The sequence below is a fragment of the Strigops habroptila genome, chromosome 13, assembly GCF_004027225.2.
Source record: "Strigops habroptila isolate Jane chromosome 13, bStrHab1.2.pri, whole genome shotgun sequence".
Classification (NCBI taxonomy): Eukaryota; Metazoa; Chordata; class Aves; order Psittaciformes; family Psittacidae; genus Strigops; species Strigops habroptila.
In genome coordinates, this window is record NC_044289.2 from 2496986 (window position 1) to 2522888 (window position 25903).

Consider the following 25903-nt stretch of genomic DNA (forward strand, 5'->3'; position numbering starts at 1 on the left):
ACACCTCAGCCAGCCTGTGCCTCTAAGCAGAGCCTGTTAGCATCCAATGGGCTTTCTTCCCCCTGTCTGCTGTAACAAGCAATGTAGGAGTGGAGAGGCACAGCATGGACAGAGTTTGTTTCCCAAGACATCTCATACTGGGTAGCTTCAGCCTACTGCTTTGCAGCATGATAATGAGCATCACTTAGAACAGATTCTATGTCTTGAAATTATTTATGTGATGTCCCTAGGATTTAAATGCTGTCCGAAGATTTGCAACTCAAACCTCAATGGGATCTGATCCCGTAAAGCTGACTCAAAGAGAACTCCATTGGCTTGGACAGAACTTGAGTCACACCAAGTTTATGTTCATGTAAATTATAGAATCCCAGACTGGTTTGGGTTGGAAGGGACCTTAAAGCTCATCCAGTTCCAACCTGCTGCCACGGGCAGGGACACCTTCCACTAGACCAGGTTCTGCATCCAACATAGAGATTTGTATTAACAGTAAATGAAATGAGTAGATCAGATGGGGCAAGGCCAGATATTTAGGGATTGCCCTCATCAGTGCTATCTCGCTACCAACACTGGGGTCCCATGCAAATCTATCAAACAGTAATATTTTATATGAAATAACACATTTTGCATACATCGTATTTATTCTGCCTCAGGGTTACATCAATGGACATGCACCCTTCTGCTGTACTGCTGAGCTGGATGTGGAAATATGCTGAAGCTAGGAACACCAACCTACCCAAACCAGCAGCTACTTGGAGTTCTCGGAGAGAGAGAACTGAACTCCAAACTGGCTTGCCCTATTTTCCGCAGTGATTCCTAGTTTGAAATGCTCACTCAAGTCCAGGAGCACAAGCAAACTTCCTTACAAGTGATAAATGCTCTCAATTCTAATAAGGTTCTGTTGCCTTCTGCTCTGTAGTGCTGGCCTCCACAGGACTGCTGAGGGTCATAGCCTGCTGCTCTACTAAATAGCAATCATGTTGAATTCATGAGAATGTAAGAGGCTAATGAATCCTGCTCCACGTGCTAATGCACTGTGGCCCTGCCTGCTCAGCAAAACTAACATTAGCCCATTAGAGATTTTTCTTTCATAATAGTAACATGAAATTCCACAAGGTGATGGAAAACTGTGGTTTGGGATATTGTTCCCCCCGTGATTATTTTTCACAGCACTCTGCAGAGCTTTAAGTACATGATAAAAGTTCACAAGTATCTCAGCCCAGACTCTGCATTAGCTATTCACTCCTGTGAATGCTTGCTGCAAGGGATATAAACCCATGTCTCTTTTTTTTATGACACGGATTTCTTTCTTATTGTAATCTTTTATTAGCTTTCATTCTCAGTTGTCCACTTTGATTTAAGGTACATCTTTCCCCTAGACTGACAAGGCAGCATGAAGCAGGCATATCAAAGCTGAAGAGTTATTTACTTGAAAAATGACAGCTTTGAAGATGCCTTTTTTCCCTTAAATGGAGTCTTTCAAAGTCCAGTGTCTGCAACTCCCCATTGAGTAAAATGACTGCACTTCTCATAGAGCTGCTCTTCCCTAGTCTGTGATCCATCTGGTAGCTCGGGCAATTTATAAAGGCTGCATAATAGAGTTCATACAAAATGGCATTCCCTCACAGTTAAGAACACACAGTTCATGAACAACAGGGCAGAGAGAAATATTTGCATGCAGCTCTGCAGCAGTTGACGCAGTGTGGCCTCTCCTAACACCTTGGGAGAAAAACTGCCTTTGGCCTGGCTGGAGTAAGAACCACAATCCCCTATCAGGATGACCAGAAAAGCCTGTTTTCTTCCCCAGTTCTCCTCAGCCTGACTAAAAACCCTCAGGTTCCTGGTTTAGTCTGCAGCCTCCTCACCCATCATCCTCCTGTCCAACACACACTAATAGCTGGGACTGCAACATTAAAGGCAAGGATGAGGGAGTTCGGACTCCTGGTCAGAGGAGTGAGCTTTCTGAGTAAGAGGAACAGTAAATTTAAGAGTCCCATTAATGGAGGAGAAAATAACCTGTCATATACCCCTCTAAGGGCGATGACATCGATCATAGAATAATTCAGGTAGGAGGAGACATTTGCAAGTGATCAGGTCCAACTCCCTACCAAAGCACACGTAACTTCAAGGTTATATTCAACTTTCAAATTTGAACGGATCCATTTCTTCTGGTCCTCTCACTACACAGCTCCAAAATGCTTTGGGGATCTGCCCTCTTTATTACAACTATTATTCAGCCATGCACCTGCCTCACTTCCCTTAGGACCTTACACACCTCCTGGTCACTGCAGCCAAAGCTGCCACTAATCTTCAGTGTCCCAAACTTCACAGAATCCCACTCTGGTTTGGGTTGGAAGAGACCTTAAAGCTCATCCAGGTCCAGCCCCCTGCCACGGGCAGGGACACCTTCCACTAGAGCAGGTTGCTCCAAGCCCCTGTGTCCAACCTGGCCTTGAACACTGCCAGGGATGAGGCAGCCACAGCTTCTCTAGGCACCCTGTGCCAGCGCCTCAGCACCCTCACAGGGAACAACTTCTTTATACCCAACCTAAACCTTCCCTGTTTCAGTTTGAACCCATTACCCCTTGTGCTAGCATTACAGTTCACGATGAAGAGTCCCTCTCCAGCATAACAGATTAAACTGAGAAACAACTTTTGGCTCACCCAGCACCTGCAACCTAAAATTACTCTTACTGCACTCCCAACCCCTTTTGGATTGCTTGCATGCTGCCATGCTGCCCTTCCAGCAGATGCTAGGGTGATTCATTTCCTGCCTTTCCAAGAAGCTCCAGTAACCCACAGGCTTCCTGGAGAGCCCACAAATAGCTCCACACCTGCCAGTCCACAGCTCAATGTCATCACTAGGACCTGAAGCCAGTGAGAGATGGACATTCCTCCCCATTAAACTCCGTTAGCACAAAAAATCAGTAGATACTTTTTTTTTCACAAGCATGGAAACTTTTTTGGGGAAAAGAGGGCCTTTATTTTAACTCCCCAAGAAACAAGAAAACCCAAGTTGAACATATGCTCCTCATGATCTTGGAAAGGGGGAATCTCTCAACACCCTCCTCATTCCTTGATGTCAAGAGAGCTTGCCAGGTTCTCCCTGTTCCCATTCACACCAGAGCTGTATTTTTTACATATATATATTTTTAGAGCTGACATTGACTATGTGAAGTTTTGACAGCCTTGACAGCATTATGTGTCTTCCAAAGCTTTCCAGCACAAGCAAGGAAAAATAAAGGAAGAAAATGGAGTATTATTTCCTGACTCGCTAAGGGGCAATTTATATGCAGGTCTGCAAAGTGCTTTGGTTAACTCATCAAAATTTTACACTGAAACAAAGCTCATGGGACTCCGACCTTCTGCTCTCCAAAAAGTAGGGAGGATTCTGGCATCACTGTTGACAGCTCTCCCTCAAAAACTGAGAGAATTGCCTTGCAATAGAATTCAAAAGAATATCAGGAAGAAGTTCTTCCCCCTGAGGGTGCTGAGGCGCTGGCACAGGGTGCCCAGAGAAGCTGTGGCTGCCCCATCCCTGGCAGTGTTCAAGGCCAGGTTGGACACAGGGGCTTGGAGCAACCTGCTCTAGTGGAAGGGGCTTGGAACTGGATGAGGTCTAAGGTCTCTCCCAACCCAAACCAGTCTGGGATTCTATGACTTGCAGACCAGGAACACAGGTGCTTTTTGCAAGGCCCACATCCACAACAGAAAAACAAACTGCATCCACCACCAGCAAGGCTCAGCAGATAGCGGTAACCTCAGCTTTCCTCACCCTGCTTCTGAATTCTCATTCTTAACATACACTTAACCCTTGTCCTCACTGAAAGCAGTGAGCTCTGATTTGATACTGCAGCAAAACCACAGGGATCTCCATCTCAGGGTGAAAAACCACATTTCTCATCCTTTCGAAAAGCTGGAGGATGCAATGGGAATGGTCTGACAGGGCTCCCAGGCCCATGCTGCCCGAGATAGCAGCAGCGCTATCTCATGTTTCCTGACCGCCATAAAACACAGCAGCTCCATCCCATTCCAAAACTAGCAATTGCATCATCCCAGCTGCTGGCACAATATTACCCCCGTGGCTGTCTGAACTGAAGCAGCTTCACAGGCATAGAAATACATCAGCTGTAGTCCCTTCCCTACAGGAAGAATCTAGTTTACAATGCCTGAAAAACTTCCTTATCTAGAGAAGAAAGGAAATGGTAGTTAATGGCTACTGAGTTCCTGCAGATATGTACTAAATCCATTATTAACCTAGCATCCTGTGTTCATACTCCACCGTATGGAGTATGTAGGTAACCATCAGGAAAGGACTCTGTAAACACCACAGATCTTTCACAACTCACTGTGTTCAACAGCAGCACCTCACTTCAATGAATAATACACAATAATGACTACAGCAATATTATAATTAGTTCTTTGCTTCCCATCTATCTGCCTCTGCATAACCACAGAACTCAGATCTATGCATTCTTTTGACAATTACCATTTCTTTCCCTCTATTTAGAAACAAATGTAATTACTTCAACTGGAGAAGACAGAATTACTCCTGCAGCAGAGTCAAAACATCCACCAACACTCATTTTCTGTAATTATTTCACAAGCAGCTCTGTCTGGCATCTTTCTCCAATGAAAGGAGTTTTCAAAAGGCCTTTGGCTACTTAATGAGCAGCCCACAATTACAGGCACAACTGAAGAACAAAATACAGTAGAAAAGGAGGATCTCACCCTTCATTTAACCTTCTTTTTTAGCGTCTGCCTTTAAGCACAAAGTAACTTCAGAGAACAAGATGAACCTCCTCCTACCCTCACTGTTCTACTGTACATGACAGGCAGCAAGAGTTGCCAACAGCCTCTTCCAGGACAGGGAAGTGTCATGCTAGGATATAAATAAATACTGCCTATCTCCGTGTTTCACATCCTAGTGGTTTATTACCACAGCACCTTGAAAAGAATGCTGTGATTACCCTTACATTTCCAAATTATCACTTATTAGGGTCTTTGTCTAGGCACAAACCCCATACACAGCTCCCATACCACAGGTGAATTAGCACATCATAGAGTGCTCACACTTAATGTTGTAGAGTTGCACATAACAAGTAAAAGCAAGTGTGGCACAGACCCAATATTAAGAAGAGATGAAAGTACATCATGCTTGAAAGTGGTATGAACAGTTAGCACCTGAATCCAGAAGAAAAGCCCCCCAGATGCTTCTGCTTGGATTGGCTAGAGCTTGGCCTCTTCTGTGCTCCAAGGAGCAGTGGAAGCTGAGGATCAGAGGAACAGAAAAGACAGCAAGAGGAGACAGGCTGCTCTGGACAGGCAGATTGCTCCTCTCTCATCAGTCTTCAACCAAAATAAAATATGACTCGAGTATGACAAGAGGCTATTCCCCTTCCACAAGCTTCCCAAAGAAAAGAGGCACAGTCTTATGTATTATTATTGCCTCCACACTCCCACACGAATTCATCACCCTGCTGACACCCAAAGCCTGACAACTCCTGCCACCAGCTTTTATGAATTAAAAAAGAGCTATTTTAAATTCAAATAAGGTGGCGCAGCTCTTAAGTCGTTTTTATACTCTTCTGCACTTCTAAGACAAACTTTGAGCCTCCTCGCTTCCCAAATAGGGGCTTTTAGGGCATGGATCAGAAAACAGCGCACACTGGCTCCTCACACCATCCACCTACTAATGACAGAGGGATCAGTACCACAGAACAATGTATTAAACCGAAGGACTGAAGAGTCAAAATATGTCCAACCTGAAGACAGACAAGTACCAAGAAATTGCCTTAGCAGCACAAACCTCTAGTAAGTAGAAAGCAAAGAAGTAGCTTCAGGTTTAAGTAGTTGTAAACTCAGTTCATAGCGAGATTAGCATCAATTTGGCAGAGGGAAGAATTAAACTTCTAAAGATAAATCTGTAGAATCACAGACAATTTGTAAAATGGTGTCAAACAGTTTGCCATAAATTTAAGGGATATTCAGTGCAGCGAACAAGCGTAAGATCTGCAATCCAGATACCTAAGCAGAACAGGAATTTGGATGTTTCAAAAACTGAAGATGAATTTTAATGCCTTGAGAGAAAATTGAGGAGGCAAATTGCCTTTCAAATCTTCTTCCACAGCAGTTAATGCTTCAAACTGCCACCTACTATACAAGACAAAACCTCATTTTGTCTCATCTTGGGATAGCAGAACCAGAAACTAAGAAGCCAGATGAGAAGCTGCACTGCATTTTAAATGGGATAGTTACTGCTTGGGACAGGAGTCAGATTGAAACCCACATGTGCCACAGATTTATTTCTTTTATTTTTAGAACCTAAGCCAGGTTACTTCATTTCCCTCAAGTTACTTTTCCTACCACATGCAGGGATAGGAAGGAAGCTGCTTGGTTTTCTAATTAGGCTTTAGTCTGTTTAGTATTTAGTGTGAATAAAGGCCACAGCCTGCTGACCCTCGTGAGTTATATCTAAAGAGCAAGGAAAAGGACTATGATTTCAACAAAGCACAATACAAAGGGCTAAAGACTCACTGAGCAGGCTACAGACCAGAAAGAAATCAATCAATAAATAAAAGCAAAAAGGCAATAAGAGCACCACTGCCAGATCCTGGGACTGAAGGACTGGGATAGTTATTGGATGCCTGCCCTTACCTTGCCTATTACAGGGACACTCCACTGTCCCCTCCCTGTGTGCTGAGCTGCAAATCGTGTCACCGAGCCCTTGGGAAGGAACCTCTGCACTCACAGCAAGTCGAGGTGGGCTGCTGAGCCCTGAGCAGCACCACCCCCACTCACACCTTCTCGTCCTGGGCCCAGCACCCAGCTCAGTACCACCTGCTCTCCAGCCACGGGCCCCAGCACCATCTCTCCTCTGCCAGTGTGACACTGGCACAGGGTGCCCAGAGAAGCTGTGGCTGCCCCATCCCTGGCAGTGTTCAAGGCCAGGTTGGACACAGGGGCTTGGAGCAACCTGCTCTAGTGGAAGGTGTCCCTGCCCGTGGCAGGGGGTTGGAACTGGATGAGCTTTAAGCTCCCTTCCAACACAAACCAGTCTGATTCTGACCCAGCCATCACTGATTACCCACAGACAAGACTTGCTGCAGCTGCCTCACCAGGATGTTTCAATGACAAACTAGTCCTCTAAGGAAGATTTAGCAACTTGAAATGCGATGTATCACTGAGTTTCTACAGTCAAAAGCAGTGACAAGTCTGTCCCAGAGTGCAGTGTTAGTTATAGCAAACATTGAAGCCAACACGTTCTTACCCTCTCTATTTCCAAATGTGCCATAATATTTACTGCTACAATATCTTTCCCCATCAACCCTTTAACTATCTCCTATGGAGTCTAATTAAAATGAAGCATTGTAACATACAATCAACACTTGCACACTATCGATAGATACTTGCAGATGTTATTATAAAGAAAATAGCTCCTCAGCACTGATTAACATAGAAATCTTAACAAAGTTTCTGTATTTTCCCTGTTACACATTAACCTCCACATTTTGACACTGGGAAAGTTTCATTGCTTCTCCTCCATTGTAATTACTGACACTTCATAGTTGAAAACCAATGCTTAGAGTTAGGCAATAATTAGGAGATTCTTCTTCTTTCATCTGCCACTTGAGGCACACTGAAAACAACACTAATCTTCAGATTTCTTTTGCAGGTTTAGACAGTGTCTAAATAAATATTTATACAATGTCTAAATAAATTTAGCAGTGATTATCTGAGGAGGAAGCTGGGAGGAGAAATGTCCTTGAAGTGAACTGCAGCATCTGGGGCTTGGACCTTCTATCCCTTTCACAAAGGGAGTTGCGTGTCTGCTTGTTTGTGTATGTACGTGGGGATGGAAAAGGGTCAAAGTGCATTCCTCGAGTTGCCAAATTTGAATGCAGTGACATGACAGTGATCATTTTCACATTTTATGCCTCCTTCTGTATTGATTAGTATCAGCACATAAAGATCAAGTTCCTACAGCATAAACACACAGGGTGAACATTCTACCGAGCACTTACCTAGGTCTGCACACACATCCAGAGTAGGCATCATCTTCTCTACACAATACACAGCAGAAACAAAACGTCCCCAACTTATGTTATTATAAAGAACACATTATACGGTATCAAATAATGAGATCTTCCCCAAAGCTGCATCTAAGCAAGTGACATTGCTTAGGTACGTAGTTACCATGCGTTTTACTCAGAGGTTATTTCTCGCTCCCTAAAAACACACAACTTCTTAAGTTTAGTTCTTCAGGCAATTTACCCCCCAGTAATGAAATTATATCTAAGGAACGTTATAATGGTTGAATTATTCTTTGAAAATGCCTTGTATACCTTGCCATGCAAGTTCCTAAGAAGATTAATTATAACCCAAAGGTCTTACACACACAACACAATCTGCAGGATGAAAAGAACTTATTCTGTAATGCCTCATCCTCCCAGGACAACACTGGAATCTGAAGGCAGCAGGACTCACTACCCACGTAAGGCACCAGTCAAAGCAAACAGGCACTTGAGAGCTGAGAGCTGGCACAGCACTTAAAGGAAACTGAGATCTGAGACGGTGCTTTGAGGCAGGAGAAGCCAAGCTCTTATTCCCACAAGCACAAAGTACCACTGCAGCTCTGCAATTCAAATACATCCTTTTCACTGCAAGAAAGAGAGATACTAAAATATAAAGGAAATAAAGGAAACAGAAAGGATAATAATGTAAAAGGTGAACAGCACTCAACCCAGCACTGCTATAGCCACAGTGAGCTCAACCGCATTCCAGACATCCACTGCTCCTCCCCTCTACATTGAATGATGTATATTAATATCAGAATAGCTTTGTATTAAACAAACCAACCCCAAAACACCACCATACACCCCAAAAATGGTGCAATGCAATGAAAAGACTGCCAAGAAGCTGTGCTGTTCTGAAGCTTCCTTCAAAGCTGCCCTTACCAGTGTCTCTAGTACAGTACATCTTGACATCCATATGTTGACTGAGCAGTGGAGGACATGTGGAGCTCTGCAGCTCACACGGACTGGCAGGGTTCCTGGGGCTCCCACGTTCTCCAAGCAGACAACATACTACACAGAGCGAGGAGGCTCCCTGGATACTCCAGGATAGTATTTTAGTGTCAGTATAGCTAAAATTATAGCAAGCTGTGTAATTTGGTGGGTGCCTTTGTAAGAAACGCAGAAAGCTTAAAGGACTTGTTTGAGCTCGTTGTCACCAGTAGAGGCCACAGTGCCACAGATTTCCAGCAGCAGCAAAGATGCCCCTGGTGCTCCACGGGGGGTCTCTTGAACAGGCACCAGATCTTCTGCAATCTTGCCTCCAGCACAGCAAAAGGAATCAGCGTGGGCATGGAGGGAATCTGCATTCTCAGCAGCTTTTTGAAGCTGAAGAACAGCACTTCCAGGCAGGTTCTCAGCCAAGCACAAAGCTCTGGCTCTGCATTCCACCATCTGTTGACTCTCTAGGGGCTGGACATGAGGACAAACGGGAAGCAGATCCAATAAAGGTTGTTTTAGCAACCTGCCCCTACTTTACTCTCCTTATTGACAGAACTAGATATGCACCCGCCACACCACTAGAATGAACATCCATTTTCCTCTGCCAGGTCACCCCAGGGAAAGCTGTCAGTTTTGCCACTACAGAAGGGTTTTCCACCTTGAGGTGGGGTGATGTAGGAGAGAGGAGGGTGCAGCCAGCAGCCTGGAAGCAGGGGGCCAGTGCCTGCAGTTTTACGTGGAGAATTAATGAGTGATTTGTGACTGTCACATACTCATGAAAGGGTAAGCAATAGAAAGGTTTAAAAATAAATTAAAAACAGACCAATGGCGCTGTAACTCATAAATATCACAAAAGCAAAGCAGAAAGGATTTTTAAGGATAGACCTGTCAACACAATCTGGAAATCACTAAGCTTTGCTGCCCAGAATATGACCACGTTATCGTTATCGCTGTGCTCTGAATACACAACAAGGCAACCCACAGTGGTAAGAAGGGTGCCCAGAGCATTTCATACTGTCTCCATGCGCCCAGGAGGGAACACATGGAGTGCTGGAGGCCACAGTTTGCTATTTCCTGACTCTTTTAAGGAAGACAAATCTAAAGAAAATGCTGAAGGTGATATGCCAGTAGTACAGCAGTCCTTAACCCTGGGGATGAGCTAAAGTAGGATTTGTTTCATAAAGTCTTTAAGGTGTTTGACTTTAAAAACATTCCTATCAGCCAACACATTCAAGTACATGATCAGAGGCAATGGCACTCCGTGATTCCTGTGCAAATCTCTGCACAGTGTGGCAAGTTTCTTACAGGAGATTCCTGCATGGTGTTTATGAAGTCTGTAACTCAGGCAGCAATGTAAGCACATCCTGTTTTTTTCACCTAACCTCTAGAGGACAACCTGGGTTTAGAGTTATTTACCTGCAATGGGAAATACGTGGTCAGCAGACAAATGTGTATGTCTGGGTTAAGAGAGGAACTGTTACCATGTGCTGACAACTGGAAAGGTCTAAGCAATCCAATTGAAAGCAGTCAAATGGATGAACCTGACTGTGCCAAGTGCATGGTCAGGACAGGTGCTGCAGCAAAAGAAATACATCACTGAGAGAGGAATAGCTTTTACAGGCACCAAGGGTTATAGATTTTAGTCACATAGGAGGAAACCTGGACCCTGGTTTCTGAACTGGGAAACAGCAGGAGAAAACACCGTTTGAAAAGAGCTGAGTTAGCTGAAACAGCCTCACAAGCAAAACCTGGTTAAAAAGGAGGCAGAAACTGTGGAGCAAAAAACATATATGGATGTCTAAATCTTTGTGCTCTTTACAGCAGCAATCAGATGTGATTTCATTTATAAAACCCTCTCATGTGCATTCTGAACGATGGGCTGTTCCCAACACAAAAGCTACAGCCTCCGAGTTCCCCCAGCTGAGCACTGAGAAATCACACACTGCAGATGCCAGACTGGGGAGGGCAAGCGGGAATCAGCACCAGGTACCAGGGCAATTGGACCACGAGCCTGGTTCTGTTCTGTGTGATTGCACTGAGCACCTGCCCCATAGCTGCAGGACCTGCTTCCTTCCCTGGACCAGGGATTTACCAGGATCAGGGGAAGAGCAGGGCTGTTATTTTAGCCTGAGAAACTGATCCACAATTCTAGACATGAGATGCAAGTGCAGAAACTTCTGGTGCCTCCTCCCCGATGGGCTGTACAGCATCATATCACTCTGACATTAGTCTTCCTAATACTCATACAAGAAAAGATTATAGTATTTCTGTAAGATGAATAGCATAGTGCCTCATAATCCCTTCTATTTCCCTAATTTAAACTGTGATTTCATAAGCACTTCTGTAGAAATGAACACTGCTGGATCTGAAATGAAGTAATCATGGACACACAGCAGCAATCACAGACAAAGAAACGCTGGATTATTTGCAAGGTCCTTTTTCATACCATGAATGAGGGAAGTGTATTGGAAAAAAGCAAACCTCACTGCTCATTCTTTAAACTATTGGCTTTAACCTGCCAGAGGGGAGATTGAGATGAGCTCTTAGGCAGAAGTTCTTCCCTGTGAGGGTGCTGAGGCGCTGGCACAGGGTGTCCAGAGAAGCTGTGGCTGCCCCATCCCTGGCAGTGTTCAAGGCCAGGTTGGACACAGGGGCTTGGAGCAACCTGCTCTAGTGGAAGGTGTCCCTGCCTGTGGCAGAGGGTTGGAACTGGGGGAGCTTTAAGGGCTCTTCCAACAGAAATCAGCCTGGGATTCGGTGATAAACAGCACTTCTATTTAAAATATCTCGGTGTTTTACTGCCAAGGGACAACCTGTGGCAGAAAAGGCAGGCATAATGAGCTGCTGATGTTCATGCCTTCAGCACACAGGTACATCTCTACAGCCTAAAGAGGACTTTAACAGGATTATATATATTACTTTCAGCACAGGCTACCAAAATGAGGTTTGGAGATGATTTCTCGGTAAAAGCAAGAGAATCTTCTATATTGAGACATACACCGACACAAGTAAGGGTAGACAAACTGCCACTCATAGGAAGGAATCAAGTCTGACCCCCTGGGCGCACTGATGCTGACCTGTGAGCCTCGGTCCCCTTGCAATGCCAGCAGGGTGGGAGCCTTGGAGGATTCCAGAGCAATCCCTGATCGGCTGCAGCATCATGTACCACTACTGTATGAAGCATTGTTTGCACAGAGCACGATTCCAACTCTTCTACACTGAGATATTTGCTTCTGTGTGAAAATAAGTAAATATTTGCTGTGCTGTGCCAGCTGGATCAGGGAAAGCTAAAAACTGCCTTTCCTAGAAGAGTAGAACGCTGCCAGAAGGTGCCTATCTGGAGTTCACATGCACAATGCTAACTGAAAGCAACAACTATTGAAAACAGCTTCAGAACATAAATGGGAGCACCAGAAGTAGATACAAAACTCATTTTCACTCTGCAGATTCTATGTTGGGTATTGCAATGCTCATCTTTCAACTTGGTGGTTCCTGGTGTCTTTAGAAGAGCAGGACAGAGTGAGAATCAAAAGCACTGAGATTTCACGAAGGGAAGTCTTGTAAATGAAACTAGCACAAGTGCATGGTTGAGTGACTTCCAAGAAGAATATACATGTGTTGATGTGATGGGCATCAGTTTTACAAGAAACTTAACACCGATCACCCAAAAACCCATCACCACAAAGCAAATTACAGGATGCAACACACAACAAAGTGATTTCTATACATTATAAATTGCAACAAGCAACACTTCACAAGAAGATTTAATCCACTGTATGTGTTGGACAGCTCAAAGACTTTTGGGGTCCCTCCCAGCAGCAAGGGGACCTGCTTTGTCCCAAGTGGCACACCACAGTTTTAATTATGTCGGAAAGAATAAAGCATCCCAGTTGTAGACTTGCTTTCAGGCACAGTTTCTTTAGTAATGGGATTCTTTCTAACCAGGAGAAAGAACCCTGTGGATCTTTTCACAGAGGAATGTGTTATGAATGTAATAAACATTATAGCAAAGTAACCCATAGAACAGCGGGTTAATAAATGACCCATCTGAGAAGAAAACCAGCTGAGAAGGACTGGGTTTGTACATGTATGTACAGTAGTTCATACTGAAGATTGCCTTCGGTGCAGTACCCCTTCTCTTAAATCTGGCACCCCATTCCTCCGCCTCCCTCCCTCCTCTGTTAAAAAAAAGACAACTTAATGCCAACAGTTTATCTTCCTATTAAAACCATTATTAAATTAATTTATCACTTGAAGGCTTTATCTTCAAAGTGCCAGACTTCCTGATACAGAATCTAATCTTTCAAGCTCACCAGAGATTTTCGTCAAACTTCCTTAACTGACAACTCAACTTCTGGAGGTCTGCATCTATTTGCAAGACACACTTCCCTCCTGCTCCTTTCTGGGTCTCTGGTAAATGCTACAAAACCTTTCACAGTGCCACAGGGAGGAAACTGTGATGTTCAGGCTTTCGGCTTCTGTTATCTCGTGAGTCGTGGTCTCGCCCTAAGCCCCCTCCCAATGGCTCTAAAACCCCTCCCAATCTCTGCACCAAGATTTTACTTTAATAGTTTGAAGGATTATTGGCAGCTAAAATGAGGATTTGTGGATTTTGAGTGAAATCCATTGTCATAGCAGCTGTCAGTCTGATTTTGATGCTTAGGCCTGTGTGCCTCTCCAGCAATAGTTGAGTACTTTGATATGGTCACAGTTATGGTCTCCTCAAATGCTGTTTCTAAAGTCATAAAATATTTCACTGCTTCAAATTTTCAAAAAACCCATCTTAAAAAACTAGGGGAAAAAAAAGAAGAAAGAAAAAGCTTTTAAGCTTTTTAGTTTATAAAACACAAGCTAAAAGGAGTTGAAAGCATTTCCATTTTTTTCCCCTCACTGCACTCACTGGAATAGCAAATAATTATGATGGTGACTGAGCACACGAACCCCTCCTCAGCCCCATGGTCATGTCCATCACCTCGATCTCAATCCAGGGCCTGTGGAGATAAAAGCTTGGTTGCTTCTCCACCTGTGTCATGTAACTGACAGAAAAAGGGAGCCCTGCACCAACCAAAGGGGAACAAGGGTTTGACGTGTTCAGATACTGTAACATAACTGAAACAAGGCCAGGTTGGACACAGGGGCTTGGAGCAACCTGCTCTAGTGGAAGGTGTCCCTGCCAGTGGCAGGGGGTTGGAACTGGGTGAGCTTTAAGGTCCCTCCCAACACAAACTAGTCTGGGATTCTGTAATGAGCCACAGGAATAAATGCCCATGGATAGAACAGGTGGTTAAACAAAAAAAAACAAAATTCTATTACCAAGCTCAAGCAGCGTAAAAGTGCAACTCCTGCAGACAGACATGTACACCGTTACAAAGGGGGTTGCGTTCTCACACACTCATACTCCATCTGCTTGTTCTGCAACAGTAATTAAATATCAACATCCCACCCCCCTACCCAAGCTGTGCAATACCTCTGCTCCTCTGGGTAAGTTGGCACATGTTAAACAAGAAGTAATGTTCATCTCAATAGTTCATAGTCCACTGGGGGAAAATAAAAGGGTAAAATATTGATGACAAAATGTAAAACAACTAAACACATAATGATCAAAGCTATTCCTAAATGTCCTACAAATATTTCAGGTTAAAAGCCATTAACATGAGGTGAAAAGTGTAGCGTGCTCTTCCATTTTGCCCCTGCCTTGCTTTTGTATTATATGTTAGAGCTTCCAAGAAAGCCAAATAACATGTGGTTTAGCCTTTGAAAAGTTTAAAATTGGACACTTTTGAGTGTATAAACTCTAAACATCTCTTATTATTTGAGTGCTTTTTAATGCAGACTTGTGTACATTAAAAACCCATTTAAGGATGAAAGGTATTTATGTTTCAGCTGTCTTTGGAAAGGCAAAAAGAGGAACATAAGCAGGAAGCAGTGAGCAACGTCTGTCTCAGGACAAAGAAGGGATCATGACTATGGAAATCCATAGTGCTTAATAAATATTTGCAGGACTGGGCCTGTCATTTCACTCCCAGGATGAGGTCTGGCGTATGTTACCCAGAGAAGGGAAGCAGACACCTGCCTTTGGTGGCTCCTCAGTGGAAGCTCGATGCAGGAACACACACACAGCATTATCCCACCCAGTGCCCTCCCACTAATGGGGCTTTTCACACTCCTATAAAGCAACATCTGGAGACGGTCATCTCATCACATCTCAAAACTAACAGAAGCAGTAATAATATGGTAATAAGGGATGACATTTTATGAAAGATGCCACTTAACTGAAGCCTAACAGACACCATGCAATTTAACTGAATTGCTTTTAGCAGGGGACTGAGTGACAATCAAGAAGAAATGCCTGGCCCATTTGGGCAAATTGTGGAGCAGAATCTGAATGGATGGAAAATGCTGACTTGGGTAAAGCAGTGCCAGCTCTGCACAAGTTAAGGACATCATCCTGTGAAGTCCCATTTGTAGGACCAGACTGGAGACACCCTTAAATTGAGGGTGCTGAAATGAAGCTGCATAAGCAAAGAGGAAAGAAGCTATTAACACATCAAGTATCTGCTTATTGTGCTTCCCTCTCTCTATAGGTTCTTTAAGTGAGCTGAAAAAGAGAAATCATATGATTATCTGAACACAGACAAGAAAATTTAGGCAACATTGAGTTGTGCACAAAGATGAGAACTTCCCTGATCACCCTGGGCTGCCTGGGTAAGGCAGAAGTTGATGTAAATTTGGTTTAGGTTCTCTGAGTATCACTTGTGTCCAAGTTCCTGTCCCAAAGATCAGATCATCGACTCACCAAGTGGTTTGGGTTGGAAGGGAGCTTAAAGCTCATCCAGTTCTAACCCCCTGCCACAGGCAGGGACACCTTCCACTAGAGCAGGTTGCTCCAAGCCCCATCCAACCTGGCTGAGATAGATTAGATACCTGATCTAGGATTTAGATTAGACATTAGAAAGTTCTTCCCTGTGAGGGTGCTGAGGCGCTGGCACAGGGTGCCCAGAGAAGCTGTGGCTGCCCCATCCCTGGCAGTGTTCAAGGCCAGGTTGGACACAGGGGCTTGGAGCAACCTGCTCTAGTGGAAGGTGTCCCTGCCCGTGGCAGGGGGTTGGAGCTGGATGAGCTTTAAGGTCCCTTCCAGCCCAAATCAATCCATGATCATTAGTGAGAACTGTTCTTGGCATGGAAGCCTCATGCCTTTATGAAAGTTCTCATCTTACTGACCAGCCTGCCCACTTAGAAAAAGAAGGCTATATTCCTGATTATAGAAATATTCCACATTATAGAAAGACATTAATTTAAACAGGAACACCACCAAGCAGAAAGAGTGTGATGTGGAAATGAATAACTACACTTCATCCTAATAAATAAAAATAAAAACCATTGCTGGATAACAAACTGCCTTTGCAGATAAAAAGTAAATCCCTAGAATTTAAATCTATCATGAGCAAAATCCCTCTGCAAAAAAAAATCCAGACCAAAGCATTATTATGACTGCCTTTATATTCATAACTGTATTTATGCAGACTAAGATAAGGGCAATCAATACACATGCCTCAGGACAAACAGCCCATCTTCTGCACGGATCAGGATAAAGACGACTCCTCACCACATGTTCCATGGTTAAAGGCACCAGGGGACATGCTTTGCTGGACTCAGGAATTTTCAGGCATTGGTCACTGCTAGAAACAAATATCAAATTTATGGCACATTCATATGGTCCAGCAGTAAATCCCAGCCTCTCCTCTGTGCCCTGCTGCTTCCCAACACACGGAATTTAGTGCACGAACTTTGGACGCACAGGGGCCTCCCACCAAACCAAGTATCTTGTCAGCTCCAAGAACCTGTCTGGCTTTTCTGGAGTTCTGTATTCAGTCACCCAAAGTGCACAAGCACTTCCCCTTTCACCATTCAATTACCTTCCTTTCTCCTCCCAAATTCCTTCTGTTCCATATGGGAACATCCCTCCTGTTATATCACAAACATAGCTCAGAAAGACATCTTTTGCCTGGAGCACCCCTATCATGCAATCACCTGCACCTCTGCAACTTGAAGAGAAACCTGAAGTACACTTTGCTTCCTACAGAGCTCTGTAGTTCACTTGCAGCACTGTCTGTATTGTTCCAAGAGGTCTGAAGGGACATGTTGTGGGCTGAACAGAAGCTGAGACCTGGCAGAGCTCACAGCCACAGGATGCCAGTCATCCAGAAGCAGCACTTTAGCTTCTCTTCCAGCTGCCTTTTCTATCAGCTGTTTAAAGGGTGGTTGCTGTCCTTCTGCTCCCCCAAAACTGAAGTGATGAGGGGGAAAGAATAAAGCATAACTCAAGATACATTTATTATCTATTTAATCAACCTGGCAGGGAAAACCATCATCCTGCATTGAAAGGGACTTCGCCTATGAGGATATGATGCAGGTGAAGCCCCAGCAATGCAATCAGGCTGTTCGCAAGCACAAACTGGGGATCAAGGATCAAAAGGAAAGAATATTTTTATAACTCTACTCTGATCTGCAGCTGTCATGCCAAAGGCTACTGAGGTGGAATGAGAACAGAGTTTCAATCACCAAGCTAAGCAGACAAAGTCACTGAAATGGGTACTGCTCCCACAGGCTTTGCAGGATCCACATTCCAAAAGGCAGACACAAAATTATGCCATGTCCTCAACAGCTCACCTGCAGGGCATGGCTCTTGGGAATAGCTGCTATCAAGAGAACAGCAGCAGCATTTCATTGTGCTACACTAGCCTTTGTTCCAGGGAATTTAGAAGAGAGGAAAACCCAAAGCAAGCACAACCTGCACAGCAGAGGCTTGTCTTACCATCGCTGAGAGAAGAAAGTCCCGCACAGCACTTAGCAACAAAGGAAACAAGAAACCCATGTAAGTTTTCCTTTGCTAATATTCTATAGGAAGTATTAACCAACAGTAGCAAACTTGCTAAAAAAAAACATCTATTTCCCCCACTGTCTACATCTAAAGTTATAAAGACAGTGGAGCCAAGGGTTTAACTAATATTAACAGGGAAGTGATGTATGTTTCAGGACAAGGCTTAGACTAACTCCCAAGTTAAATTAGTCTATAAACGAGTGATTGCAATAACACCTCCACATCAGCTGTACAGAAGTCTTTCAAACCCTTCATATGCCATTTGTGCAGTGCTTTGATTCACAGATCAGCATTTTTCAGGGTGTTTGGTTTTTCTTTATAAGCTTGAAAACCAGTACAAAACGAAGGCAGTGCAGCACCTCTCAGTCTTACTTTTCAACATTACCATGTGAACATTTCCTCTTTAATGGGAATTATCACCTTGAAATGAAATCAGAAAGAAGCATTTATGAACCTGTTGTAACAACTCATGCTAACTCAGTGCACAATGAAGCTGTTGGTCATTCAGTATGAGCATTTCATAGCAGTACACAGCTCCCTCTTTTCTCCAACACCTGTAACAGAGCAATAGACAAAAGCATTTCTATAAAACATGTGGTCTTAAACTGAAGAAAAAAAAAAAATGGCAAAAGCTGCTTCCTCGTTCTAAACTTCTCAAGATTTCATGCCAACAAAGTACCCTTTAATAATAACTAAAGGTTTTCCAACTCCTTTGCAATACGGTATCAAACTCTGAATGTACAGATCATTTGCATTTATATCAGCTACTTTATCCCGGCTGACTGTAAGAGAAGAATTGAATTCAGCCACACTGTTCAAGAGTAACTTTTATTTCCCCAGGCCAACAACAAAAATTGAGTATTGATCTTGACAACTGCTCTTTTCTCCAGGAGCTAAATCACAACCTCCTGCTGAATTACCCAGTCTCTAGCAGCTTATCTGAAGAGATGGGCTGCATGAGATTCATGTGAAGTTTTTCATATGAAGACAAACCTCCCATTGTGATAAGCATGTCCAACGAAGAATTATTGACACACCTTTCGGGGGGCAGATCATGGGGTTTCTCAGGACTTTTTCTCCCGTCCCATTCCTTACCAAGCAATACTCCTGTCAGACCAGGAAGTTTCCTGCTTCCAAGCCTCAAGGTCACAAAACCCTCCTCATCTTCACAGCATCCCAGACTGGTTTGGGTTAGAAGGGACCTTAAAGCTCATTCAGTTCCAAGCCCCTGCCACAGGCAGGGACACCTTCCACTAGAGCAGGTTGCTCCAAGCCCCTGTGTCCAACCTGGCCTTGAACACTGCCACGGATGGGGCAGCCACAGCTTCTCTGGGAAAAGTCTGTGCCAGCGCCTCAGCACCCTCACAGGGAAGAGCTTCTGCCTCAGAGCTCATCTCAGTCTCCCCTCTGGCAGGTTAAAGCCATTCCCCTTGTCCTGTCCCTACAGGCCCTTGTCCAAAGCCCCTCTCCAGGTTTCCTGGAGCCCCTTTAGGCACTGGAGCTGCTCTAAGGTGTCCCCTTCAGGAGCCTTCTCTTCTCCAGGCTGCCCCAGCCCAGCTCGCTCAGCCTGGCTCCAGAGCAGAGCTGCTCCAGCCCTCGCAGCAGCTCCGGGGCCTCCTCTGGCCTCGCTCCAGCAGCTCCACGTCCCTCTTGTGCTGTTGCCCCAGAGCTGGATCAGGACTGCAGGGGGGGTCTCCCCAGAGCGCAGCAGAGGGGCAGGATCCCCTCCCTGACCTGCTGCTCACGCTCTGGGGGTGCAGCCCAGCACACGGGGGGGTTCTGGGCTCAAGTGCACATTGCTGAGGTATGGGGAGCTTAGGAGTCACCTGCTGTCATCATCCAAACAGGCAGAGAAGCTCATGTCCAAGAGAGCTTTTTCCAGACACTGTTTAACCAGGTCTAAATACTATTTTTAATGAAAGTCTTATCTCTGTCCCTTTCTTAATATTCATTTAAATGAATATTAATATTGGCCTTGCTTTTGGCCTTGCTTTTCATTTGAGTTCATCCCACTAGAAGGAAAACGCTTTTCAGAGGAGATTCCCCCCACTGTTAGGACCCGATTTGCAAGGTATTCCCTTCTGCATCCCTCAGAGGAAAAAAGGACTTTTCCCTCTTCTCCCTTTCCGTGGCTACTGGAGAAAGAAAAAAGCAGGGGGACGGTAAATAAGCAGAGAGCAAAAAACAAGCCCCAAGCTTCCACAATCACAGCTTTCCAAAGCACACTCGTTTGAATGGAGCCTCTCGAATAAGGGTTTTAAGGAGCTCTGATTAACTACTGTGGATGGCTAAAAAAACCCCAGTGCTAAACTACTAGATACTATTGGGAACTGTGTGCAAACATACTATTCTGATCCTGTTATCTCCCCAGAAGCATTACTTGGGGAGTAAAAACTAATATTTTGTATCTTCTTTTCCTTTAACCACCCATCAGCCCTGGGTCTGGTCTTAATTTTAAGCACTCTTTCTTGTTTCCTCACTCCCTGCTGAGCAACTCTTCCCTCTGACTGACAGTTTACTGCTTTAGGCCTCGAGGTCATGCAATCTTCTCCTGTCCCATGTCACAACCTATCACAGCCTATGGAAAAAAGACCCAAACAAACAATCCACAACCAAAAAAACCCCAACAAAATAAAATCACTCATTTCCAAGGGCAGGGTTTGCTATATTTTCTGACCATTGGCTTTTCCTGGACAGAAGCAAGCTGGGCCTTAATTTTCAGTATCACTTCTAAAGATCAAATAGAAATGAAGTCTTGTAATGCTGTCCTGTAGAAACCAAAAGCATCACCAGTGGATAACAGATGCCCACGCACATACTGGTTATAGAAATTTAGATTAGATATTATCCAGTTTAATAAAACTCCTTTGTGCTCAGAGCAAGACTTTTGATAATTAGTTTTTATGGGGTTTATATAATGAAAAACTTTTTAAGTCCATGAAATCAACTTCCATTCACTCTGATTAACAACCTGAAAATAACGAATGATCTTGATATGACTTCCGTCATGGTGTAAGGACTTTATAAGCTCATGCTGTGCATTCTGGTCATGCTGTTGCTCTGATGCAAGGTTGAGAGTCAAGAAACTCAGAGCACACAACTGCAACTCCGTAAGTGAGCTTCTGATGCTTGAAGTGGAAGTCAAACATGGTCCTTCCCAAATCCTCTTCTGATTTAGAGATGAAAATAAAAATGCTACTTCCTAGCACATGAGTATCCAGTGTCTATGTGAAAAGACGCTAATAAGATTGTTCAGTAAAAGGGACATTGACTCCTTAGTGTTGGAAGGTTACAGACACCTTGTGTTTATGGTTACACTGATTTCTTGCAATTTAATCACAACATCCCAGACCGGTTTGTGTTGGAAGGAACCTTAAAGCTCACCCATTTCCAACCCCTGCCACAGGCAGGGACACCTTCCACTAGAGCAGGTTGCTCCAAGCCCCTGTGTCCAACCTGGCCTTGAACACTGCCACGGATGGGGCAGCCACAGCTTCTCTGGGAAAAGTCTGTGCCAGCGCCTCAGCACCCTCACAGGGAAGAAAGTATTTATTTAAATACCTATTTAAATAAGTAACTACTTCTTCACCAGTTTAGGTGATATACTCTGCCATTACTTCTGCAGCCAATTTTGTTATCCCTTATTAGAGGCTCTAATAAACACAGTACCAACACCGAACAGTCCAGTAAAAGAGGACAACTCCAGTCACCTACTGACTGCAGACAGATGTGTAGCAGTTTGGTACTTGCCTCTTGCTAAGAAAAAATAATGACAAAGAACCAAAAATTCACTTGAAAAAAGCAGCATCACTCATCCTTCACCTATTTAAAACCCCTCAATTTTCACTGATGTCATTAGGTACTCTAAGAAAAACAAAGGAAAGCAGTTCTGTCTTCTTGGTTCAGTGCATTATTTAATATCTTTATCATGGAAGCTTTGTGTAATTTTCCTCAAAATAAGGTATTTTGAGGGAGTTCTACAATGTACAGAAATTGGAATAATGAGTTGCATTTTCCTTTCCATCATATCAGCCAGCATTTTGTGGAAGCTGTACACCTTCAGATATTGCATAAGTCTATCCCCTTCTTCAAATCCATGCTTCGGATCAGGATCATTACAATTTCTCCACCCCAAAGAACCTAAATACCATCACCATCAATCTCCACAAGCTCCGTATGACAACTGCCATCAACAGAATGACCTTCTCCAGGTAGATTTTCATTAGTAAATTAGGACAGAAAATAGTGAGTTGCTCAGCTCACCCAATTGGAACACATTATCCATGGCATCCTTCATGATGTCCATCAATACCTGTGCTGAGCAATAGGGGATCCAGTACAAGACATCATTCAGCACAAAGACAACAGCTTTTCTGTTGTTTTATTTTCACCCCTGCAGTAAGCTAAAGCATACTTTCTTCACAGGTAATACAGACAAGTTTGGCTGCTGCAGAGAGTGTGTCTGCAGAGCCCCAACACATGAAACACGCCGGCTCAGCACATCCTATTTCCATCTGCAAATGCCCAGTCCCAGGCCTGGCCTGCAGTTACTTCTGCTGAGGGTTAGACAATGTGCCCACACTAGAGAAGGAGACAGCCAAAGATGAGTACCAGAGCATGTGCCCATTCTCAAACAGGCCACGACATTACTCATGTCACTTCATGCTTTCCACCTAGCTGCAGAAAAGCCTCCAAACATCTGTGTTCTGCCAACGGACAGATGCTGAACACAGCAAACACCTCCACAGCACATCCTCAAGCTCAGATTTATGGCTTTTACCAATTCTTCTAAAGATATACTAAATGTTCAGTGCTTTATAACCTGTGCAGTAAAGGAAAGGCAGTAAGGATGTGCCTCCCCTGTCCCACAATGCACACAACCTGCCCTGCTTCCTCTCTTGGTAGAGGAAGAGGATGCTGCTGGGGAAGCTCAGGCTGGGACAGTGGGTGACGAGGGCTAACAATGCACTGCTCAATCCCATTCCAGGAGGGATTTGGCTGTTCTTGAGGCATTCCTCCCACTGCAGCCTTGCTCTTTCGTCAGAAAGAGTAACTGGAACCAGAATGCTTTTGTATGAGCTTTGCACTACTTCAATCCAGTTGCTGCAAACCACTACCTTGAGGGGAGGCAGGCTTTAGAAGGAGGAGAGCAGCCTTTTAGTCTGTCCTTTGTTCACAGCACAGTGAGGATGCTGCAAACATTACAGAAATGTAAACCTTGAGAAGACAGTTGTGTGGTGGGAAAAAGTGCTGGATAGAAAACTGCCTTGTTCATCCCCTTGCAAAGCACAGAGCTTGATTTCTTTTAATGGCTAATGATTAATGTATGAGAACATATATTCAGCCATTATATCTGAAACATGATGAACATGATCCCTTGTTTTTTCCTTGAAAGGCCAATATAGCTTAGAAAGAGGATAGACACTTCCTGTCCCTGGAGCAAAATCGGTCTGTTCCAATACGAAACAGAAAGGGAAGACGCTGCACAGCATTTGAACAGGTTTCTTTGTCAGGAGTGAAGAAAAGAATCACTTAAATCAAATGGAATACAAGAGACTAAATGCTTCCCGCTTCACCACACTGCACTCATGAATGGACAGCACTATTTGTTAAGAACCAAAGCTGAACTATTACACAAGAACAACATACCTTTTTAATGCAGTTACAGGGTGAAGATTTCCTATCAGATCAGTCTTAAGAACAATTTGACTACTGGAGAATTGGTTGAAAAAGTCTCATCCTCTGGCCCATTCCAACAGAAAGCAGCCATACACCAGAGCAGAAAGTCTGGCAAATATACAACATGCATAAAAACAACAGTTCCCTAAACACTCGCCTATGGAATAGGAAGTAAAATATTCCAGGATAGAAGAAAATTCATCATTGTTAATTCAGACCACTGACAAAGCCCATCTACAAGGATGTGAGGAAGACCATTTGTTACTATAATAGTAAGTGAAAAAAAGTATCTCTGCTGCATTACAAAGCTGTAGCAAACTACCAACCTACCTGCACACTTAGTCCTTGTTGTAAGCGGTGGTCCAGGGGGGCCAGTGCCTCCTTCTCCAGGGCGAGTGAGCAGCACCCGGATCTCGTACTCCACATCAGGGTCCAAATGCCACAGTTTGTAATTAGGAGAGTCTACGATGTGTGTTTCAGCCCAATTCCCAGTGGTCGTCCGGTACTCCACCTCTTTCAGTATGATGGGCCCATCTCCAATGATGGAGTTGGCATTGGGTTTGATCCACAGGTACGTGGCACCGACAGCTAGCAGCTCGGGGGGGGCGATGGGAGTTGGGGGCTCTGCGGACAACAAGAAATCATGGAAGCATGAGACTATTGTGGCTAAAGGAGCACATTTCCACTTGCAGGAATACAGTAACCTCGAAGCAGCTATGGTTTAAAATAAGACACAAAGTCACTTTGAAGAGATCAGAAGGTTTATACTTATTCCCTCTGTAAGCATCTGAGCAATAGCATTCAATATAATACTGTAGGGTGAGGGGACAAAGAGGTTTTAAATAAAGACAACTGAGTGCACTTGGCATACACTGGGTATAAAAAGGCTCCAGTACAACAGCCCTTCCTCTGCCCTGTGACCTGATGTGGCAGAATATCACAATCATTGCTCATGGAATTGGGGTTCAGCCATAAAATGAGTGTAATGCTTACTGTGACACAATTAGCAATGAGTGGAAAACTCAAATGACTTGCTTATTCTGTGATTTTACCAAGGAAAAGAAAGGTTAAAAATTGGATGTGTTTGTAAATCAAAGCACTGGCTGTGTGTGTGAGAAAATACTAGTGAAATTAAACACTAGGGATCATAGAACCATCCCAGAATCCCAAATGGGTTTGGGTTGGGAGGGACCTTAAAGTTCATCCAGTTCCAACCCCCCCGCCACCATATTGCTCCAAGCCCCGTCCAGCCTGGTCTTGAACACTGCCAGGAATGGGGAAGCCACAGCTTCTCTGGGCACCCTGTGCCAGTGCCTTACCATGCGATCTTCCCATGGTCGACAATATCAGTTGTCAGGATGCTGCCAGAACTGACTAACTGAGCTTTTGGTAGCCCAGAAGTAAGGCAAAGTCTAAGGAAGCAGTGAATCAACACCTCCTGTCATGTCTGATTACAGAGTTTGCTTAACTTCAGGAGCAAAGGCACTCAAACAAAGTCTGTACGAGGCTTGAAGAGTGCCCAGACATCTGAAAAGCATCGTGAAAAGGCAGGAACCTGGCTGCTGAATATCACCTCTGTGATAAAAAGAAAAGCAAACCAATAAAAGACATCTCAGCAGCACCCTTTGATAAAAGCTCCAAAATAAAGCAAAATAAAATGTCTACAGGGCTCTGGCTGCCTACCGGGTTTTTATTCTTCCCCCTCTCATCAGTGTATAAATAACACTTGCATATTGGAAGCTGCATGAACAGCCTCTGCCTTGTGGTTCTGAAAACCTTCAAACCTGAGCTGAGCTGTGCAAGATTACAAGCAATTCCCTTAATCTCCTCTGGCCCTCCCTCTGTCACACACTAACGCGCTTTGCCCTCTGCCCCGAGGACACAAACTCTCTTCTGTCATGAAAATAAGGCGATGAAAGGACGTCTCTGCTCAGGAAAAGGAACCTATGAACGTTACAGCATGACGTTCATGTTAGGGTTGTGTAGGAATTATTCCAAACCCAGCTTAAAGGTGATTTCTCAAAGAACCCACAGAACTGGAAGAATCCAGGACCCACAGAAAGGGGGAAGAAAGGAGCGTGAGCACCACGTGATGGGAGGAAGATGGTCCCTTCTCCTTTGGAGAAGTCTTGCAGGCTAACATCTGCTCAATGAAGAGAAATGAATGTGTAGAAACCATTATTACACAAAATGATCAACTGAAACATTATTAATTTCATTTCCTCTGGCGAACTAATGACAATGAACCACGCTGTCTCCTTGAGACTGACTGCAGCAGTTGTGCATCGTACCCCTGGAACAAAAAGCAACCTGCATTGTCACTGCAGCAGGT

At 44.2% G+C, this 25903-nt stretch overlaps 1 protein-coding gene across 3 annotated transcripts in view; it reads right to left on the reverse strand.

The window, feature by feature from the left end:
* PTPRT (protein tyrosine phosphatase receptor type T) overlaps positions 1 to 25903 on the reverse strand; it is a 447177-nt gene that overhangs the window by 194585 nt on the left and 226689 nt on the right. For all 3 annotated transcript variants that reach the window (XM_030502880.1, XM_030502878.1, XM_030502879.1), the window contains one exon: positions 23902 to 24195. In XM_030502880.1, the coding sequence (XP_030358740.1) occupies positions 23902 to 24195 (294 nt within the window). The remainder of the gene's footprint in view (positions 1 to 23901; positions 24196 to 25903) is intronic.